General features: G+C 42.7%; 3 protein-coding genes and 1 long non-coding RNA gene across 8 annotated transcripts; 2 read left to right on the forward strand and 2 right to left on the reverse strand.

Annotated features, from left to right (window-relative positions):
- Positions 1 to 2,734: 2,734 nt before the first annotated feature.
- Positions 2,735 to 3,266, forward strand: LOC129585057 (uncharacterized). The gene is made up of 2 exons (XM_055477574.1): positions 2,735 to 3,052; positions 3,219 to 3,266. Exons 1-2 carry the CDS (start codon positions 2,735 to 2,737, stop codon positions 3,264 to 3,266), a joined length of 366 nt encoding a protein of 121 aa, XP_055333549.1.
- Positions 3,267 to 7,653: 4,387 nt separating this feature from the next.
- Positions 7,654 to 12,003, reverse strand: LOC129585111 (glutamine synthetase-like). 4 transcript variants are annotated; one of them, XM_055477663.1, is made up of 8 exons: positions 11,622 to 12,003; positions 11,200 to 11,423; positions 10,667 to 10,828; positions 9,475 to 9,636; positions 9,003 to 9,149; positions 8,698 to 8,864; positions 8,298 to 8,623; positions 7,654 to 8,120 (listed from the first exon to the last, which is right to left on the reverse strand). In XM_055477663.1, exons 1-8 carry the CDS (start codon positions 11,687 to 11,689, stop codon positions 7,985 to 7,987), a joined length of 1,392 nt encoding a protein of 463 aa, XP_055333638.1. In that variant the 5' UTR covers positions 11,690 to 12,003; the 3' UTR covers positions 7,654 to 7,984. The 4 variants fall into 4 exon arrangements, with proteins under 4 accessions (XP_055333638.1, XP_055333637.1, XP_055333636.1 ...); XM_055477662.1 differs by having other exon boundaries at positions 8,698 to 8,780; positions 11,200 to 11,525; XM_055477661.1 differs by having other exon boundaries at positions 11,200 to 11,525.
- Positions 8,495 to 14,019, forward strand: LOC129585112 (uncharacterized). 2 transcript variants are annotated; one of them, XR_008689966.1, is made up of 8 exons: positions 9,991 to 10,254; positions 10,629 to 10,742; positions 11,212 to 11,336; positions 11,608 to 12,273; positions 12,511 to 12,951; positions 13,142 to 13,306; positions 13,370 to 13,500; positions 13,616 to 14,019. It is a non-coding gene; the product is annotated as an uncharacterized LOC129585112 (long non-coding RNA). The 2 variants fall into 2 exon arrangements; XR_008689967.1 differs by lacking the exons at positions 9,991 to 10,254; positions 10,629 to 10,742; positions 11,212 to 11,336 and adding an exon at positions 8,495 to 8,596.
- A 458-nt stretch (positions 14,020 to 14,477) lies between these two features.
- Positions 14,478 to 17,528, reverse strand: LOC129585110 (negative elongation factor D-like). Its single transcript, XM_055477659.1, has 3 exons — positions 16,665 to 17,528; positions 15,753 to 16,177; positions 14,478 to 15,488 (listed from the first exon to the last, which is right to left on the reverse strand). Exons 1-3 carry the CDS (start codon positions 17,242 to 17,244, stop codon positions 14,682 to 14,684), a joined length of 1,812 nt encoding a protein of 603 aa, XP_055333634.1. The 5' UTR covers positions 17,245 to 17,528; the 3' UTR covers positions 14,478 to 14,681.
- Positions 17,529 to 22,475: the final 4,947 nt, after the last annotated feature.

Consider the following 22,475-nt stretch of genomic DNA (forward strand, 5'->3'; position numbering starts at 1 on the left):
AACATACCGGCAACAGTCGCTGCTCGAAATTTCTTTAAGAACACACTCTATATATTGTAGAGCAGAATCGATATAGTCGGTATCCGATCACACCTTCCAGCTGTTGTATAAAAACGAATACAGAAACGAAATTGCGAAGTGCTAATCAAACCACTCTTTGGTAACCAAAAAGTTCACCACAGCGTGATTAAACAACACAAAAAAACTATCACGGCAAAGAAAAGACAGCCATGTCGAATCTAAACGCTATCAATGACGAAAAAACCTTTTTCCAACGGGAATCCACTTAAACTGACGGCCGCATTGGTTCTCGGCTGGATGGCGTGCCATATCCGGGATCGAACCACCGATAATAGAAGAAAACTGCCAGGTAAGATCCCACCAGTGATCCCGCCATAAACCCACCAGCTGCGCCAGCGATGCTTCCTATGGGTCCCGGATAAATAATGTTCCCTTTAACAGCTCCTGACACAGCTCCCGTCATCATTCCCACAGCAACTCCAGTTTTCGATGCTACTGAAGGTTCTCTGCAGTAACAACCAACCAGGCCCCCAGTAAATCCACCAAGAATTCCGCCAACCTGCAGTCCCAACAAACTCCCTGCACGCAGTGCAGCGTTCATTCTGAATCAGAAGCTTAAAAACGACGGCAGCACTTATGAAATACAACAAGAAAATTATGACAACCTGAATCACTAGCACTAGTAATCACTGTATATAAATACGCGTGTTTATATGGTATGCGGGGAGGCGAAATTATGTTGCATAGAGTCGTGTCGCGTGTGATGATGCGCAAGCGCAATTGACGATCTCGCCAGGATGGCGCCCCGTGGTGGTTGGGAGCCGTACGCCCACGCTACGCCAGAAGTCATCGTAGGCCCATAGCAACACGTGCTTTTCCTGGCATTGTTTAAACAGCGCGAATTCGCACATTATGCTGCTTACTAATGCGACAATCACATGAAAATTAATAGAACACTAAGCTCTACCAACTGGGCGACACATGCTTGATAAAAAATTGTAATGTGCCCTGTAAATTGTGCGGCGATGCCGATGGCCGTGATATTCCAGAACGCCCAACGCGTAACGTGCGACCGTTTTCGCGTGTTACATGGCGCATTTCCCCTTTTGGCGCACTGCGAAATTCCTGTAGTTAGTGACGTCAAAATGACACACTGCGGCTGTCACTGCCAGTCTGCAGTTCCGGCGAAAATCACGACCCTGCGCAATGGGCAACCATTGCGCCTCGCGGCGGTTGGCAGGCGGCAGCCAGATAACTACGGGCATACACAAAGCCTCTAGGCATACATACACACCGAGCCGTCCTTCGCCACCGCCCAGACACTCTCCGTTCCCACGGCAATCTGCGTTAGTAAGGATGTGGTTGACGGGGCTTCCACCAGCATCCACGAGACCCCGTACGGCCGATCCCGATTGATGCCGCTGCGCATCAACGCCATCCCGTTGGCGGTGACGAGCGGAGGCGAGACTGCAGTTGCGACGGACGATCACCTTGCCGTTGATAGTGACAGCCCATAGGAAGATACTTCGCGAGCTGTGGGCAGAAGCGTCACATCCTCCAGCGGAAATGTCCATTAAAGCCAGTCTGACATCCGCGAGATCGGTCCTTGTTAAGGGAATCCAGCGGTCGGTGGTACGGTAACGGCATGTCCGTGGACCGTGTCCAACGGCGACGGCGCATATAGTAATTCCAACGCTTTTCAGGATAGTACGTAGAGGGAAAGTCAATGGCGTATGTCCAACCCTGGGGAAAAAACGCAAGAGTTTTTTTCAGTCACTCTCCTATTTGGCTCCATCCAGTGGCGATTAATACATATTGTGATGATACTGTTTTTAAAAATTAATTTTGCAAATTTTGTAATTTCTGTCATATTTCCATAACAAAATAATGAATCCACAAAAAACAACGAGCAGTACGATTAAAGAAATTTTAACATCGCGACTTAAAACTAACGCTAGGTTTGAGAAAGATAATAGACCATGTGCGTTTGTTACTTTTTTTTTGTAAGGCTATTTTTATTTCACAAAATGCGGTAACATCACAGTTTCAGAACAACAGATCAAAAAAACAAAATTTCATTTAATTGTGCCGCTCCCTCCATTGTCCCGAGCACGAAAGCAGCGTTGCCTCGCTGAATTTCCAGCGACAATCGTTGACGGAGGTACTCATGAGAGCGAGGCTCACCCGTATGTTGTAGAAGCCGCTTGCCAACTTCTTTCACTAAACGGCTAGCTGACTTTCCCCATGGTCCAAGGGTTTCAAATGCCAGCGGTACGAAGATCTGCAGTTGCCATGCTGGACACCAAGGTCACAGAGGACAGGCAATCTCGTGGCATCAGTGCCACTGCACTACGCCACCAGAAACAGACGCGTCTGCAAGTGTTGCTGCTGTGGTTCTGGACAACGAAGTCGTACTACCAACACCGCCAACGAAACCTAGGAAACCATCCCCGCGAAAGCCGAAACCGGCTCCCCCACCGAGTGAACCACCTGTGGATACTGCTCCTTCGCCTCCTGTTAGTCAGTCGCCGGCTAAGGAATTTGCCATGGGTTTAATGGGACAAAACCACATGAACAGTCCACCGCGTCCACCCCCACCATCGACGTTTATGCAAAAACGAATCAGCTGCTTCCCCCGACCCGTCCCGTTCTAGCGCATCCAGCCTTCAGCTTGATCCCTCCACTACCTCATCATCTGATCTCATCGAGTGGCATGTCCAGTCCCGTGACGTCACCCATCATCTCCCCGCCCCGCTCATCGACGCCCACCGCGTTGCGGCTGCCTTCCATCAGTGATCTGGTGCCCAAAGCGACGTCACCCCCGCTCCATAGTCCGATTATGGAGACACTTTCGCCGCTGACCTCTCCCAAGAGTTCTCCCACCCGTCCGCGCCCGATGGTGCGTTCGCCGGTGATGGTCCGCAGCTACGAACCGGCGCCGACCAATCCGCACACGCCGCACATAATGCGGGCGCCCCCGATGCGGAGCTTTGCCCCCATGATGGACAGTGGACAGCCGTGCAACAGGAGAGTATGGTGTCCAATCCAACGAGTACATCGGCATAAATTTCATGTTGTGTGGAATTTGTTGCTGAGTAGTTTTCACCATATTGTTGATTGTTTTGTTGGCGACTATGTTTGTAGAGCACCCTGATGCAGTTGATGGATGCTAACGAAAATATTTATTTTTGTGTTAGGTTTTTGAATTATTTCACAATTCGGAACAAGCTTCTTCTTTGCCGTGATAGTTTTTTGAGTTGTTTAATAATCACGCTGTGGAGAAATTTTTGGTTACCAAAGAGAGTGCTTTGATTGCACTTTGCAGTTTTGTTTCTGTATTCGTTTTAATACAACAGTTGGAAGGACCGACTATATGTCGATCCTATCATCCTACTCTACAATATATAGAGTACGTTCTTACAGTACTTCGAGCAGCGACTGTTGCCGGAATGTTCATTTCTCAAGCCATTGTTGAAACAGGAAATCACGTTGTAAATCACTTCGTCCAACCTCTTACCAATACAGAACGTTTCCTGTACACATGCAGCATTGCCTCGCATTAAAGCAATACTACATAATTTTCTGCTTCAAGAACTGACCAGTGAGTGGACCGCTTTTCTTGTGTCCGCTCAAAAAGCATTCTACCGAGCGAAAACATCTTACAATTGGATTCCTTAATTACCCCATGCAGTATGCACCCATTATTTCAAAAACCAGAGCAGAAAAATTGAAATTTTCACGTAAAAATCCGTGCTTCTGGTTCTTCTTTGCTTCAGCCATGGTGGCGGCGGCGCCTGCCTCTTCGGACGTCCTCGCGATATAGGTAATGGCCATACTATCCGGGCAAGTGACATCCCAAACCCAAGACCTTCCGTGGCTGAAGGGAACAGAGGTGGTGCCGTCCGGCCTTTTGTTGCCTTGTAGACATGGTATCAGAATTACTTGAATAGGTTATGTAGCTTGATAACTTTATATGTACTGTACTCTCTGACATGAATGGGGGCTTGTGTCGGCGCTGTGAAACTTGTTCTTTTGTGCTTACATTTGTACATTCACTGCACTGCACTGTTGGTGGCAGAATGGCACATAAACATGTTGTTTGCCAATGGATGGTTACTGTGGATGGATGGTTATGGATGGTTACCCACACTCTGACACAGATACAAACGCTGCCCTCTCTTAGCTCCTCCCAGTACCGACCGGCGTGCTGACCGGCATGGGTAATGTGCGTTTGTGAGGGTGGTGGTGGTCCCGTTTTTACTTTTAATTATACTCTCCGGCTTGTGGAATTAAATCTATACGGTAGCTTGATCGATTGGCCTGTGGGAAAGTGTGTTACAGCACCGCGTCCACTGCGCCTCTTATACGTATAATTATACACTCCAGTTGAATTAATCCGCACCCTCTTGAAACGCAGCCTCTTATCCCGATATTTGTCGGGCCTCCACGCGCGGGTACATTTTTTATTGCCACATTATAAGGTCACTTGGATAAAGTTTGCTCATCAAGTGGATAGTGGTTTAAGAAGGAGTTAAATGAAAAGTTGACTGCTTGAACATGGGTGTGGGGCCTTTTTTTATCCGTGGGTGTAATTACTGTACTCTATATTGATCTTGTCCCGGCTAATGGGGCGTTTGATCGGATATCGCTAGTGTGCGTACATCCGCTCTTTTTTACCGTGTCGTTGCGCATAAAGAAAACGATGTTTTGACTTCGCGATGTGAGCGAAATTTGCCGGATTTTCAATTTTTTCCTGGATGGCAGTTATATGCGGAGAAATGTAAGAAGGGGAAACTTTATCCGGGTTATACGACCTTTACACAACCGACGTGTTTCGGTTATGTAAGTCACATAAAGACATCGAGGTTTTTGTTCCGTTACATATGAAATGAGGCTGAGATGCTTGTTTGCATTTCTCTTCATGCCGAATGATCCTTGTCGATCTTGCACTTTCGACAAAAGCTTAATACGCTCGGTAGAAAGCGTGCTGATTCGCTATATCGACTGGGCCATTATTTGTAGTAACTAGTAAATCTTATAATACAATTCCAATGGATATTGAATAAGTAAATAACCTCGGAGTTTTCCAGCGGAAATTTGCCCCGCTGGATTCACATTTTTTTCTACGCGGCTTTCTTTACTTTTACTGAATGTACTGAAGTCCATACTTAGTATATGAATGTACATGTGTGCCTTGAACCATTCAACGAGTTCGAAAACATTGGAGTATTTCTACTGTCGAATTATTTAATAGATAATTCTGTGTAACAATCATGATCCCGCATGTTTGTATCGGAGCGGAATTGCTTTAAACAGTAGCATGCAGCAGCAGCAGAATTAGCAGCAAATTAGCAGCGGAATTGCTTTAAACGTGGAACAGACGTATCTAATTTGTTGTAGCATCTGCATATCTCTTGAATACATCATAGCGTCTTAATTTGCCTGGCAGTGTCCAAACGTTTATGGCGGTGTAGTTATTCTTATCGTATATCTACAGATGACCTTTAATGCCTGCACATTTACCGGAACTGGAATACTTCTATGTTTTTTTGTCGTTTGACTGACAAATGATTTTTCCCGTTAGTCAAGCGCATATTGATAACATCAGTATATTAACGATCGTTTCCCAGGGAAACTGAATGACGGCGCAGGAAAATGGCGTTTTAGTGCCCGGTTTGCAGGTTGAAGTGCGCATACAACCTTGGGGTCCGCCGCAATGCCGGTTACGCACCAACATTGTCATTGTGCAAGTAGGCATGATGCGCAGCCTGGGTACATTATGAGGGAGAAAGAAAAAAAGTAGCATTTTCCCGGCCGATGATCCTGCACTGTGAGTTATAATATACGAATACAAAGTGCGTAATGGGATTTTGAATTCCTGCTCATTGAGACGTCTGGGGTTGCCTTAATGTGCAGTGAAAAGATGTTGTAATGAGAACGAAGTGCGTGGTTACAGAAAGGCATAATTAATCCCCGCGCCGGAAAAGGGCCGTTGTATGTGCCATCCTGTGTCGACGGCTGAACAGCCTTGTGTGGGATGGCATTAGTGAGCTCTATGGTTAAGATATAGCTTAAGATTGGAAAAAACGTGTAAAATTAGAAGAAGATTCCGAGCTGCCGTTTGGGAGATCGTAAACGGTGTTTACATTTACGCCCTGCTGTTCACTGAATTAACGCAGTCGTGTATTGTGATTACACTGGACGGAGCGTAAATGCCTCATTACTACGGTTTTGAGTTACGTTGTCCACAGCAGTCCTGTAAAAACTATCCGCTGTTTAAAAATGGTTGTAAATTTTAACGAACATAATTTCCATTTGATTTTGTTTTCCGTTTGGGAAAACAAAATATAAATAACAAAACATATAGTTTCATTAAAATTAGATAACTACATGTATGATCGCAAAAATTGCAGTAGCAACACCCAACAAAAGTGAAAAACAAATAATCCAACAAAAGTGGAAAAATCTGTTTTCAATAAAAGTAAATTAATATAAAGTAAATCAATAAATCAAGACACTTTAACTGTTTTTCGGTTTTCGGCAAGACGTTTGCATCTCGTTAAAAACCAGTCACGCTGCCTGTCAGCAGTGTCGTTTGTCGTTTAAATGTTCTTTCATTAGTCTTTCGTCGAGCGATTTCGTTAAAAAATACAGAGCAGAGATGAAAATAACCCACGTGTATAATACAGTATTTGGCGTTTACCCGGAGTTTGCGGTTACGCGTGTTTGTTTGTTATGCCCTTTATGTTGGCATACATTTCCCTCCGTCTGCTGCTGTCGTTCGCCTCTAAAAAGGATATAGAATTATTTACGACGTGGAAAATTATAGAAAGCAATTTGTCATCCCAGCGGTTAATATAAATAACAGGATGTTTCAGCCGGTCGGTCGGTATACGAATGTTTCCCTACATAGGGAAACCCTGGGAAATTTCGCCTCCACTGTACGTCATAGCAGCAGTGATATTTAACTAACAAACGATATCCTGCGCGCCTACCAAGTGATTACAGTATGAATAAGTGCGGGCTTGCGGGATATTGGCAGATGGGACACAAACAGTTACCAATACTGTACTCCTCTCCCTGTAATATATTACCTAATATGCATCGGCTGCCGCTGATTGTATGTATTGTGTGCAACCGGTTTTAATGGCGTTTCGGATGCATGCACTGTAATGGTCACCATGCAGGATGGTTTTCTGTTAACGTTGTAATGCCAAACAGTGTGGAAGATGCGATGCGATTTCCTTTTTGATACAATTAAAATTCTAACCCTGTAGCGAGGTTGCATTAACGTGGGCAAATTAACGGAAGTTAGTGGTATTCTTACGCTAACATTTGCTTTTAACAGGATCTTCTTTTCTACCCGCTGTTGTACACTCATATATACGATGGTCATCTCAATTTAATAGAACTGACTTGCGAGCAGGCGCTCACACCGTTAACGGTAGTCATTTCAATCAACTTAAAATTACAAAACGGCCAAACTTAGACGCTATGATTACTTAATTACACGATTCTTTTTTCATAATAAAAACATTCGCAATTAATAATTATTACCTTAGCAGTTAGCACTATACACAGTTACACACCAATAACATATTCCCACAATGTTTAAGGATAACACCACTGAGAAAACTAGCAAAACTTCATTTCAGGTATTGCAAGACGAAGTCGTGCAACCGATATGGCTTATGGCAAGGAATAGGAAAATAGCGAATTTCCCATTAAAACATCTCCCAAAATAAAATGCATACTTCAAGTCTACGCTAAAACTGAAAAATGGATGGATTGCAAATCTTTTAAAATAAAAGCGGTAAAAGATTCGGTTCGGCAATGCTGCAAAACGACAAGTAAACATTGCTATCACAAAACTGACCAATCTATCAGACAACAGAAATAAAATATGTCATGTTATCAAAATCGCTAAGAGGCATGTCCTGGTTCCAAGTTGACCTGCTAATTTCTATTCCACAGTCTGATCCAGGCAAGTAGTGCGCACGGTAATTTCCTTTGCAGAGTAAGGGTCACAATTGGATGCCGGTCGACGATCTTCCAGATAACCGTGCCCATCTTCGGCAACCTGACGCGGAATTCGGATGCTAAAAAAAAGACATCGGTTAGTCGCAAGGAACTTTAGCCAGTTTAAATACCACTCAATCAACTGCAAAGAAATAAATGCAAATACAATGAAAAATCTCGTTTTAGATGTTACATGCAACGAAAACTTGTTGCGTTATCCATAAATTTCGTAGCCGGACTATCTAACAATACTGTACCTGCATCCTCTGTTGGCTACACCCGCGGAAAAGTCATGGATGCTGGACGTTTCATGACGTCCAGTCAAGCGACGCTGATTGTCCTGGCCTCCTTTAGGGTCATAATTGCGAATGTGATTAGCGTGGACTTTACCCAACTTTTCAATGGCATCTTCAATGGCCTGCAAGCTTTTTCCTGGAGTTCTCATGGCTTTCGTGCTAAAACTCATTTCTCCACCGGCGACATTCCAGTCGCCCCTGGCCAGTGTTGGGCTGAAGGAAACTAAAACTCCGAAATCTTCCGCCACTCGGTGCAACAGGTATCGAGAAATCCACAATTGATCTCCCTACAGACATCGATTCATCCCTGTATTTTCAACGCCGTATTGATTTTGTGTACTGAAAGCGAACAACTTACTACTGCAGAAATGCCTTCACAAGGCCCAATACGGAATTTCCACTGAGCCGGCATTGGTCCAGCACTAGCGAAGTGGATTTTAATTCCTGAATATAAACAGGCCCGATAATGCGCTTCACTAATATCGCGCGCATAAATCGCGTCTGCCCCTAACCCGCAATAATGCGGTCCTAAAAACAATGAAAATTTCAGTGCTACTGAGTACTGAGTATGCTTCATGCAGCACTTGCTAAAATATATTTCTTTAATTTTTTTTATCCTTCTACAAATTATATACTTCTGCAGCTTTGCTGCTAGTATACTCGTACCAAGTGATCCCGCCAATCCAGTTTTCGGGCTGACAAGTGGACGGCGGTCCACATCCAACAGCGAGTATTCTTGCTCAATTTCAAACCAGGGCTCAAAATCTTTAGCTTGAGTCATCACATCGGCACAAGCTCTGCGCTTATTGCTTTCTGTAAAAAATAACAAGCTTGTAATTTCCGGCTAATTAATTGTTTGTAACAGTTTTACAATCAAGCATCTAGTACTAACCACTGCAGTACGTATAAACATTTGCGCACGGAAACATCTAGGTCCAGTCTGTAGGCTTATCATCACGAAATACAACACATGCGCCAATTCAGTTTACTTACAAGAAGCAGTACCGGCAATACACTGTATCGTTAGCCAAACAAAGCCGCTTTGACTCTGTTTAACATCCTGCAGGTATTTTCATTACACACAATATTTTATTCTTTAGCGCAAACGGCTCTGTTGGGTCCAACGTCTAAAGTTTACCTGTTGGCTTTTTGTTGTAATTGTACGTTTCGCACAGCACGAGCTTGTTCTTGCCACCGGTGAATGGATCCGGGTACAATGCTACAGGGTGTAAATAGACGTCGCTGTTGCTTCCTTCGGCCTGGTAGGTATGCCAACCGTCGTAGTTCCAGATGGGAAGATCTACAACGTTAAGATTACAACGTAAGATTACAAGTCCCCCAAAACACCGCACCGGCACCAGCTCACCACGGTAGCTGGCTGGCTGTAATAATGAGCACATAAGATACAAATTTGTACCTATCTAAAACTGACGCCCAGTTTTGCACGTTCATTAGGTATTTAACGATGCGGCTGCAACTATTCGACAATACTTCAAAAAGTGCAAAATGTATGATTTACTGTACTGAACTAAGGTAAAAGGCAATGTACACTGTTCGGTATGAGATCAATCAACAGAACTGCTGAATCACAAGGGCTACGAAATTGCAGACAATTCTATTAAATTGTATTCTATTAATAATTTATTGAGAGCGAGTATCACAGGCATTTCCCGCAAACATCCATTAGTTGCATGCCAGCATTTGCCGCATCTTCTCTACCCCAGTGTAACGTAGTGTACATGAAAATCCTTCTACAGAATAATGAACTTCCTGTTATAACCTGCAATGCTTTCCGGAAAATGCACCAGAACCAGTGAAACTTTCAGAAACCATGAAAAGTCATTTCTGAAAATTCCGAAAAACCGCGCCGAACGGCTGTGAATCGTGATATGCTGTATGGCTATACAACCAATATGCGGTAACGAAATCATTTTATCGAAAGTGATGTACGCGCATACTTGAATATCCCTTTTAAAATTATCTGAGTATTTTATATTCCTTTTAAAATTACGATCACTATCTCCACATCTAACTTGTAATTAATATAATAGGTGAATGGAATTTCAAATATTCAACCCGTATAAAAACGAATGTTGATTTGCTCTGATGGTTTAAATACGCTGTACTGTATATGGTGCAAAATTAACCGAATAACCATCGATCAGCTGTTTGTACCACATGCAGCCAAACGGCAGTTTGTAACACGTGCAGTGCAGTTGGTCCAATTTTAAACCTTGATATTTCCATCTTTGCTGTATTTGAACCATTTTCAACGACCTTTCACTGTTTCAGTTTCCATTCGACTTCCAACTTTATAATTATTACACTACCTTCTGGGCTTTTGGGCTCTGAGTCCAGCGTCCTGGATTTACACCGAAGATTTTCATGGGTCCCGTCGATCCATATGTAACATGCCGTAACTTTGTCTTGTTGGGGTAAAGACCGGTAAAACCCGCGTCTCAAGGAGATGTTATTGTCAATAAAAGACCGGTCTGTAGACAGCGAAAACGTCACCAGCACGAAATAATAATCGATCGGGCTTTTCTGATGTCACAAAGACAGTTAAATTAACAGTATTTCAATATTTCTGATAACTTACACTTTAGCCATATGACCGCACATTCCGGACACTGCTCAGACAGAAGTTCTCGAGAAAACTTCTTTTGTGGTTCATGAAATATCAACGGCTGCCGCTTGAGTGATTGAGTAATCAATTTCAAATGCATTTAAAATGCTTCTTACAAGCCATGCTAAGAGGCGAACTACTGTAGCAGAGTGTCCGGAATAGGCGCTCGTATAGCCAGTGTCCCGGTATAATATTAGAAACGTTGAAGTGCCAATTTCGACGGAAACAGGATCTTACGTTTGTTTTGAGGCTGGAGGATGTGGTATTGCTCCAGAGCAGGCCCGAATACGAGCGCCGCTAGGAAGGCGAATACCGCACCTTTTACCCCTGAAATTCCCAGAGTTGTCGCATTGGCTCGGCTAAGGGAGACACCTGTAAGGACGCCCGTAGCAATCCCCGTTGCCATCCCACAGGGAATGGCCACCAAACCGCCGCCGATCAGCTCTTTCTTGGGATGCTCGCTGTGGAGATAAAATGCACCTCCAACAGCGCAGCCACAGAGCGTTCCGGTTAAATTAATGATATCCAAAATCTTATACTTTGTATCTACAGCCGACAGGCCTCTAAAAAATCGGAAAAAAATGCGATTCGTTGGATCCGAAATGCACATCATCTAACGTTTAACATTTTATCTCTTCCCGATAGCGGATAATGCTCACCTAGTGTTCCACTTCGGAATTCCTTGCACTGAACCCAGTCGGATAAATTTCTTCATTGCCTGAATCATGTTGAATCCACAAGCGTGATATTGTCGTGAGTAAAGAACTGATCAGAATGCGAGAAGTGCTGCGCATCACCGTGGATCCAAGAGTGCGGAAATCCGGGAATCGGCTATCCAATTTTCGAGTCGTATCCTGCCCTATCCCATGAGTCGTCAACGGAGTGCCGCGAGCCAAGACTGAAAACAAACTCGGAGCAATTTCACCTCGGTCAACCTAAACGCATCGTGATTAAGTCAATGAAAGCTTGCACTATTGTCAAATAACTATAAAATTATATTATAATTAAAAGCAATTTTAATACAAACACCGAGAACGAAAATTAAATCCGGTGGTGCAATACCGTGGCCATAGCACTGGCGCTAAATTTAAGAATACTGTAAAATTAATATTTTATCACATATTTTTTTCTCGTTTGCAGGGGATGGTTTTCTGTCAATTTTCATGTATCTGCCCAGTTAACAAACAGCATACTTTGCGAGCGCGCGCTATTTAAAAAGTGCCGGGATAAGCACTTGTTGTTATGGACCTACAATGACTTCCCGGCGCACCTTAGGTGCACGGCTCCCAACCGCCACAGGGCACCATCCTGGTAAGAATACTAGTAGTCAATTCTGTTTCTTAATTCTTCAAGCTGCTTGAAAAATCTGCGATGTAGTTACTCTGTAGTTACTGTAGTAGTGTATGAAGTTGAGGACTCTGGGACTATCTATTCATTTCGCTAGACTTTATGATGGGAATACGTGTTGAAATAGTTTTGTTTGTGAAAACTGTTTTACGTGGATTACGAACGAAGTCTCGGTGAAACCTTTGATATTTTTTTATACAGATAGAACGGATGGCTGGAAAGCGAATGTTCGGGACGTACTTCCGTGTAGGCTTTTATGGACCGAAATTTGGTGATTTGGACGGTGAAGAATTTATCTATAAAGAACCGGTCATCACAAAGCTACCGGAAGTCTCCAGTCGCCTGGAATCATTTTATTCGGAAAAGTACGGCGCTGAATATGTCGACATCATTAAAGATTCCAATGCCGTCAAACGGGAACTGTTGGATCCGGAGAAGGTGTACATACAGATTACTTATGTGGAGCCGCATTTCGATAAATGGGAACTGCGCAATCGCGAAACGTTCTTCCAAAAGAACTACAATCTCCGTCGATTCGTGTACTCTACACCGTTTACCATGGATGGCCGGGCTCATGGCGATTTACATGAACAGTATAAGCGGAAAACGATTGTTACGACCGCTAATGTAGCTTCGTAGCCGGTAAATATTTTTCCCTTTACACAAAAGCATACATGTACTTACATGCAGCGTTTTGCGCATTGGAAATTTGATATTTAGGCTGGGTGATATTTAATTATTGAAATTGCTGTTATGAATAAAGTTTCTTCGTCTTTGTTGTGATTTCCGGTTGTTTTGGTCACTAAATAACTTCGATATTTTTCTTGCCTAGGCTTTTCCGTACGTGAAAACGCGAATTCAAGTTATCGCAAGGGAGCAGTCGGTTCTGACGCCGATCGAGTTAGCGATCGAAGATATTCAGAAGAAAACGGAAGAACTACATGCGGCCATTAAGCAGGAACCTTCGGATGCCAAAATGTTGCAAATGGTTTTGCAGGTTAGATTTGCTGGTGTTAACTTGGAATGCTGCTAAGACTTGAGCTGCATCTGCAATTCGTAGGGCTGCATTGGAACAACGGTTAATCAAGGTCCTTTGGAAGTAGCCGCAGTTTTCTTGTCGCATCCACATGACCAACCAATGACGGCCCTACAGCATAAACTGCGTTTGTGCTTCAAAGATTTTTCCAGACGGTACGAACAAAGAATGGCGACGGCTTTTCTTGTGTATACGGCTTTTCTTGTTTTGCGTTTTCAGCAGTTTTGGTAGTTGCTGCGATTTAAAGTCTGTTCTTGATTTGTTTTGTAGGTGTGCGGAAGCTCTGAAATTAAACAAAACCCTTATCGCGGCTGATCAGAAAGAATACCAACGGGAATTAGAAAAGAATTATCAGCGCTTCCATGATTCCATCAAACCAATGTTGCAGTACAATGCCGAAATGCTGGCTGCCGATGAACTGGAAAATTCCAACTTGAATTCGACTTGTTAATCTCTTTTGTTTTTTCTTTGTTTATAGATGTTCTCTACGTAAGAATCTGATTGCACTTGTTACTTATGCACAACGGTAATGTTTGAACTATTGTCGGGAATCTCGATTTGACATCTTGCAGTCTCCAAATTGTTGATAATGTGGTTCAGTTTATTTTTTGTTTGTTAACAGTCTTGTGATTCGGTTCCAGTTTAAATTTTTTGTGGGTGTTTAAACTCACTACAGCGGGAAATGAGTAAATCTGAAGAAGGTCATCTGGTGCACGAATAACATTTACTTAATTCAATACGATGAAAAAATTAATAAATTTTTCGTATTACTCGTACAATTCCTCGTACAGAAATTAATATCTGTGCTTGGGAGAGTAAAATAAATTTCTGGGAAACCGTCAGCACGTGGCTTGAACATCCTCTATAGTACAGACCGGGAATTTAATTGCATGCCTAATTTCAGGAATGAACGTCATTTTGTTATGCTTTCCAGTCTGCGGTTCCATAAAGAACGCCTAGACGGTTTTAAATCGCAAGTTTTATGATTCCGTATATTTCCCAATTCGATTTACGCTTCCCTTATTTTTGATTCTGTATTTTTTCCATTACACTGCTTTTTTATCTCATAACGGCATACTTAATTACAGTTGTGCTTTCTGGAGACATGTTCAGTTTAAACGACTAGTGGGAAGACTCATGTCGCGTTTGTTGGATTAGGACACACCTACTTGGACAAATATCTATATACAGTTCTTTTGATCATGTACAACACGTGCGAACATCAGACTGTATTCAAATTTCAAATACCGTGAGCAAACGGTAATCTGTAGCACTGATAAAATATGAGAACAAAGAAACATTATCGAAATCAACAATAATCTGGAAAACACTCCAACTACGTTGAAGCTTTGCAATCCTGTAAAAACACAGAAATACTATCTTTCCCATCGGCCGTACGTAGTGTTCCCGTAATATCTTTATCCGAGACAAGAGGCAACAGCAACTGCATTAACTCATCTGAATAAGGCGGCGCCATAATATCAACCAGCTCCACAACAAAATGTCGAAATAGCGAAACATCGGTATCTTGTTTGGCGTAGGCGGCACGCACAAATCTGAGCACAGGTAGTACACATCCACAACTGACCAAATGGATCATCCGATCCAGAAACATTTTCTGTAATTCGAGGCGGATGAGCATGTCCATCTGCGGCCAGGCGGTTTCAAACAATTCCATTAGCAGATCCAAGATTTTCTCGTGGAGATAGGGATGCAGGCTTGCAATCTCATCGAGTATAATCAAGTGCACCGGTGTATTACGGGATTCACCGGCAAATTTAAAATAACTGGCCTGCTTCACCGTTTTCCCAATCCAGCGAATCATTCCCATGGAGATAACGGGAAAGCGCAGAACCGTAAAAATATTCTGCAGTTCCGTGTGGATATCATTCGGGCCTTTGGCGATGAATTCCAAGGCTTTGCGGATCATTTCCTGTGTGACTTTCACATCGTCGCGATTGATCTCCAGTCGCATGGGAATCGGAGATTTCTTACTGGGTGTTGTCCATTTTTCCACAACGGACGCGGCGTAAGCCAGCAACGATATATAACGGATGCGGTGATCCGAAGGTATCTTGGATTCCAAACTGAAGAGACTTTCCACTAACAAATCAAGAAAGTCCCGGAAGCGTAGCAAAGCCACCTGAAACAACCAACAAAATCAAGGAAACCATTACTGAAACGATTTTACGGTATAATTTTTCTTCGACTGTAATCCGTGGAAGCGCGAACTTGCCTGGCAAAAAGCGTGTAACCGGTCAAATCGGTCAAAGCAGATGTTTTTAAATAAAAAGGAGTACTAGCGAGGTATAATTTATCGCTACTTCAACAAATTATTCTTTTGCTAATTCATCTATCAAAAGTCTTCATTCGAAGCACAGAAAAAAAGATGTACTACAGTTTTTACCGGAGGTGGGCCCAGAGAATCCGCGGGATTGGCGATAATGTACATCTGATGTAGAATGTGAATGTCTGCCGGATTCAGGCTCTTCTTGGACGACATGGAAGCGACGGCTTGCATAGCACGCGGCCAGGCCGCACCACGGGCAATAATGAGGAGAATGTGGAGGATGTGTTGATTTTTCACACTGTCACTGACATCCTGCATGATCCTCATTAGATTCAATCCACCCGGCGCCTCGTATGCGAGACTGTACATCACCAACTGGGCGACGAGGAATGTGGATTCACCGTTCGCCACCAGACGCGCGAAGTCCAGCAGAGCGTTCTCCTGCCGGTCAATCAGTCGGCCCATGGCTGAGTCGAAGACGCGTGTGAAAACATCCGTCTGACTGACAGCCGTGATGGTCGTGGGGATTTCGTTCTGATGTCCTTAAAAATACCGAAAAAACGAAATGAGTACCGGTACACGCACAAAAGTTCAGCCGGATAAAAATTTTGGAATAAAACGTATATATAAACGTTATATACGTTCGTAAAATATAGGTATACGTTTAATTATTTTGAGCAATAACAGTAACCGAAGCTAGTAAAGATTAAATATGTATTCAGTAAACCAAAAGCGTAACAAAGAGGAGTAAGTATACGACGCAGATTTCTACAATAGAAAAGAAAAGAGAAAATCACAATTTGCGCAACAATAGAATCGGGTGGTAAAAGCACACAAAACAAATTATTATAAGACAGATTTTTGAGTACGAATATACAAAAATCAATTTTCTTTCTTTTGCAGCGCAAAAAATGCGTACTGCACATTGCATGTTTTTTGCACACATTTAAAACTGAGCGTAATTTTTTATGATGTAGTCATTTTGATTTAAAACAACTGCGCCGAGAGAAAATTGTGCGACAGTTTTACCAGCATCAGCAATCAATTTGATGGTAAAATTCAGCATCAACGATTCTCCATGGGTTTCCACCAATTTATAGATCATTTTCCGCCAGTGTTTATGCTGAATTAGATCATTTAACCAATGTGTATTGCCGCCTTCCTGCAGGAAAATCCGATCGGCTTTGCGCGGATCAAAACTGCTCACCAGGATATTTTCCATGTAGTTCTCAATTAGTTCCTTCACTTTCGTCGGCTCATCGCCCAGAATGATCAGCCACTCGGCGAACAGATTCACATACTGCGCCAGTCCTTCGTAGGACGTCGACAGTGCTTCGATCGCTGAGGCCGCATCACCATCCGATGCAAAATACCGATTCAGGAACTCCATCAACGACGGCTCCATAATGAAATCCATGGTACGGAATTTGCTTAAGCAGAAATCACGGATTTCGGCGGCGGGTGCGGATGTGGAGAACTCCAGACTGGTGTGATCGAGTGACGACGGTTCATCCGCGTCGTCGTCCATGTCGTGATCAGCTGCATCGTCGTGCACGTCGCCGTCGTCTTCGGCGAAATACTCCGGATCATTCTCATCGTCCCTGTCCATTCCGCAGTTCCACTGACTATAGTACAGGAAAATCGTACACAGAGCTGCCAAAAACTGAAGGCATGCGCGATGATACACGGGGATCCCAGATATGGTAGAAAATCACTTTGGCCAGTCGAACTTTATTTAATGCTTTCTTAATAGTTAATGGACAGTGCCGCAATGGCCAAATACAATGCAGCATACTAAGTGAAAGTGTAATAAAAACCGTAAAGTTCGCTCAGAGATTGTACACAATGTACAGTAGCACAAAAAACAAATAAATTTCTAGTTTTCCTAGTGATTTTTTGTAGTCACAGGCTCACAGCCCGTTGTTAGCCAGACAGTACAGACATAATAGATTGTGTTCGCTACACACGAACGATAGACGGTCCGGTATACGGTGACAATATAACAATTGCAGCTCTGCGGAAAAATGTCTTTCTTCATGATATGACGCTACCAGCGCGCGCAGTGTCGAATCAAGGGAAAACTCAACTTATGATGATTGATCGTCAGAAGAAAAAAGCCCGATGCGAATCGCACATCTTGGAATTGTATATGGCCATCTGCCGAACCGAAAAGATACATTTTGTGAGCAAGTTGTCTACATAATCACCATAATCATTGCAAATAAATACTTACTAACCGCATAGTCCGTAGTATATCAGTTTAAGAACACTAATAATACAAAGCCGTACTGGCAGACACCGGCGTAATCCTAATTAAGTGATGTAATTTATAAACGCGTTAGTATATGTATTGCATTAACAAAAAATCATGTAATTTTTTCACAGATGCCCGACGCATGGGCTGTGCAGTATATATTGCACAAATTCGCCCAGCCAGAATGCTGTCGTATTCAGCAACAATCGGCGATAGTGTTGGACGGCATTTCTATTGGATGTGTACCGAGGAAACTACCAGAGAGATTAGAGAAGAATGAGGATAAGAAGAAAAAATTTATAAAGCTGATGCTAGACAGTCAACACTTCTACCAGAGTCAAGATGCTCCACAGAATGCCGATTCTGTGGATGCTGATCCTGGGGATGATTCTGCTGATCCTGATTCAGAATCAGATTCTGATTCTGCTGATGCTGAATCTGATCAAGCTAGTATAATATCGGGTATTTGTTATGTCGCGGTACATGGGCCATCCAGGATGGCGATTGCCGACGTAAGTGCAATTTTAATTATTCTTATAAAATAATAATTATTATTTGGATGGTTGTTTGTATTACAGATCGTTTTCACAGACGATTGGGATCCTGATTTGCAGAAAAAATGTCGAGAATTACTTCATAACGAGGGTGTGGACAAACGCGTACAAGTGCACTTTACCGGAGAGCGTGGATTTCATGAGACCACATTGGGAAGGAACGATCTGTTGTCACAAAAGCACTAGGATATCGAAGAAACCGAGACTATAACCTATCAGTATGTAAAACTGGAACTGTATGATGGTGTATATACTTATTATTAAGACACTATTCCGACAGTAATGAATATGAATAATTATGTAGATATAGCCTGATTATCAAGGTTTCTGTAATGTCGCGTGGTAAAATGCGCCGCCGTATCTGTATTAATTTCGAGTCCAGATAGTACTAATATATATGCGCATGGCATCGCATAAAATGTTAAATTAGTACTGAATAATAGAATATTACGCCATAGTTAATAACCAAATCACATTTTCTGGAATGATGATGGTGATTTGCTTTGAGTGTGAAAGAAAATCATCTGTCGACCGAAGGTCACAAGAAGATGGCACCGATTATTATATGTGACCGAACATCGAAGATTCCCGACAACAAACATTGTTCTGTGGAGGCAAAAGATTTGGCGCGACTGTACGGCGATGAAACTGGCGATGAATTACTACAGCTGGATATCCGTAAAGCCTGTCGAACATTGTCGGTTATCGAGACTGTATATGGGCTTAGTGTGTATATCGATGCGTCGTTAGTCACAGCTATGAAACGATACGAACTGCGGATAAGGGGTGCACGCCATGCGAATATTTTCACTTTTGTCCGTGATATTATCGTCCCGGCCTTCAAGGTATGTAGTAGATCATTTTAGTTTGTTTCCTATTAGATGTTAACTATTTATGTAATATCTATCATATATAAATGGCTCAATAAACAATAAACTGTTGTAGAATTTCGTGACCTTTAATGCCGAACTGGTGCAGCATTTGATGTTGGGAACAGCTCAGCACAAGGATCTTTCGACCACCGATCACGTTAACTACACTGATCATAAACAGCAATGCAGGCGTGAAAAGGTGGGAAAAGATGAGCCCCAGTCAACGGTTCCTAAGGAAAGTGTTGCATCGTTACCGTTTTTTGTTCCTTACGTCGAGGCTGATCCCCGCGGAATCATGCCAGCATTGCTGCCATCAACAGCCGTTGATGCCGTAGTGCAGCCTATTAAAGATCGTGCTGCCCTTGCGACGACTGTTGTGGATGTTGAAGTGCATACCAACCAGCTTTCACCGCCATCAGTGAATGTACATCTACCTAGTGTCCCGTTGGTGCTTAATCAGGAAGTTCAAACCAACGTTGTTCATACTGTCAGCCGAGCCAGTTCACCAATAGCGGACACAGCTATGATCGATGGCAGCGAGGCTGTTCTTCCGCCGACCGTATCTGCACCAACCAGGAAACGAAAACACCGTAGCGGCCAGGGAAAGAGTAGTTTGTCACCTGCGACATCTTCTTCTTCACATACGGTACCTTCGTGAAAAGCTAGTCGTGCATCAACTGGCCTATCGACTGCATCGTCGGGATCAAGTGCCGATCGTAGTGAAATTGGAGCCGGTCATCCTCCTCAGTCAAACCAGCCACTATTCCGAAAGCCTTTATGTATGATGCGACCGATTGTCGACGGTCTGGCCATCAGTCGACCAACATCCTCTTCTTCCGTTAACAATGCTGATTCGAAATCTGGCCATCCATAAAATCCTCACACGACTCCGAAATGAGGTACCCTTAGGTAAATTGGCATTTTTACAATCATCTATTAGCATTATATTGTTGGTAATGATAAGACTCACTGAGCATAATTAGAAGAACTAATTTGTATACATGAGTATGTTTATGCGCATTTTTGAAACAATTACGTACATTGCGTCTGTGTATGATGCGACATGGTGATGCAGTCATTTATTTTTACAGGGCATAGGAAATGGACGTGTGCACATATCATGGTATCGAGAAGGAGAGAAGTTGTTTTTTTCTTATTATGCTGTTGCGGTGAGAGTTATTGGTTTACATGTGTTATGCCCCAATAATGGGATTGTTTTTCTACGTGTTTATTTTATTTATGTATTAAATTACTTGTACTATAAAAAATTTTTGTATTATCAGTTTATTTATATACAGTACATTGTTTTCTTGGACACTAGTGGCAGCGGATTATTTGGACTTTAAATATTCATCTTTTCCATGCGGGAACTGAATAGATAATGTTTTATTATCATAAAAAAAGGTACCATCGTATAATTCGTATTACTGTATGTTCGTTAAATCAGTACTAGACAACTAGTCGTAAATTGAATGACAAAGAATGAGGCCCGTCCGAGTATAAATGTATAATATACGTATATATACCGGGAAACGTATTTTATTCACAGCAGCGTTTATAATAACAAACTAGTGCATGCTGGTTGCAAATCCGATAACAAAGAATTCAATTTAATAAGAAACTAACATGTCAACACAGGTTAACATTATTTGGAACAATATTAGTTACATACGCAGCCGGTAATCATCATGCACGCCTTTGTTTACCGGTAACGTTTTCAAAGGGGTCACAGTCACCACTGGTGCACTAATCCGGCTTGTCGAATTGGTCTGCTGTTGTGTGTCAATCGTTGAGTACTGTACTGTATTAATCCGGAACCATTTGCTTTTGCTGTATTTCGTCACATTTTTAAATGCTGCGATCAGTTTTGCTAATTTTCCATATAATCAATTCCACGTTGATTATAGTAGTTTTTATTTCCGTTATACTAAGATACTGGAATTTTGGGTGAAACGTACAGTTGCCGGTCATGCTTTGTAATTTTTCCATATTCCACCCAGATACCAATCGCTCTGATTCCCCACCTGCTGCTTATAAAGCACCAAACGTCTCACAAGCCAACGGAACAAAATAACAATGATCAACAAAAGACTCATATTTCTTGTTCTTGTCCCCAAACGCTTGTTCGTCTCCTGCGCCATCCAAGATGCTTTACATACTCATAAGATGGCGCACGGCGCGATCAGCGGAAGTTTCGCGTTGGCGTGCCTTCTGGGTTTCCATAGTAGGAACCGCCTCATCGATGCCACGGCGGCCCACGTGTAGTGTACGCTTATTGTATCGTGAATGTATGGCCCACCTGTAATGTACGCTTATTGTATTGTATTGTGGCGGCTGTGCCCACAGCTTCCAGGTCCGGTTCTACAATTCCCACAGCCGCTAGCATTTGAGTATCCGGAGTCGCCTGTACTCAACAGAAACACTCATTGCCATTGGTCAGAGTTCAATGCATGCAGGTTTATCGGAAACTTTTTTTCAAGTCATCATTGTCATCATTATTATACGACACGATGGGACACCGTACCGTAACCACATCGTCTGTAATTGTGAGTGTTCGCACTCATCCCTGCTTACAAACAGTAAACGATGTACGGTCTAATCTTGCCTCGAAGCGAAACGCTGCAAGTTTTAGCCAGCCTCGGTGCATCTGTGTTTGCTAAACTGCATTTAGTTGTAAATCCAATGAAAATTAAAATTCTATATTATATTTTGATACAAAAAGCTAAATTTAGGCCCCAATAAGTGTTTCTATGAGCATCTGAAATTAACACAGGCGTCTACGCAGTATGGGTGAAGAGCTCGCGCCGAGTACTTCGACTGCTCCGTAAGCTTTTCATAGTAAATTGAATTAGCTGAAGAATCTTTTGTTTGTGGACAAACTGCTCTTACTTAGTATCAAAAAACTTCTCTTTCTTCTCCGAATTTTCTCTTTCTTCTGATTTACTCGGCCTGCCAATCAACAATTGACCAATTCACATATTAAACCACGTGGTAAGCTAGTCACGTGGTTTCAGAAATGCTGCAGCAGTCTGTACAATCTACACCTGCTGGACGATATTAGGCAAACAAACCACGTGACAATCGACCAATAGAATGCTAGTCCGTCCTATATGTGAATTGGTCAATTGTTTAAACTTACTGTAGCAGCTCGAAAGTTACG

Source organism: Paramacrobiotus metropolitanus, unplaced genomic scaffold (genome assembly GCF_019649055.1).
Source record: "Paramacrobiotus metropolitanus isolate TYO unplaced genomic scaffold, Prichtersi_v1.0 Parri_scaffold0000015, whole genome shotgun sequence".
NCBI classification, from domain to species: domain Eukaryota; kingdom Metazoa; phylum Tardigrada; class Eutardigrada; order Parachela; family Macrobiotidae; genus Paramacrobiotus; species Paramacrobiotus metropolitanus.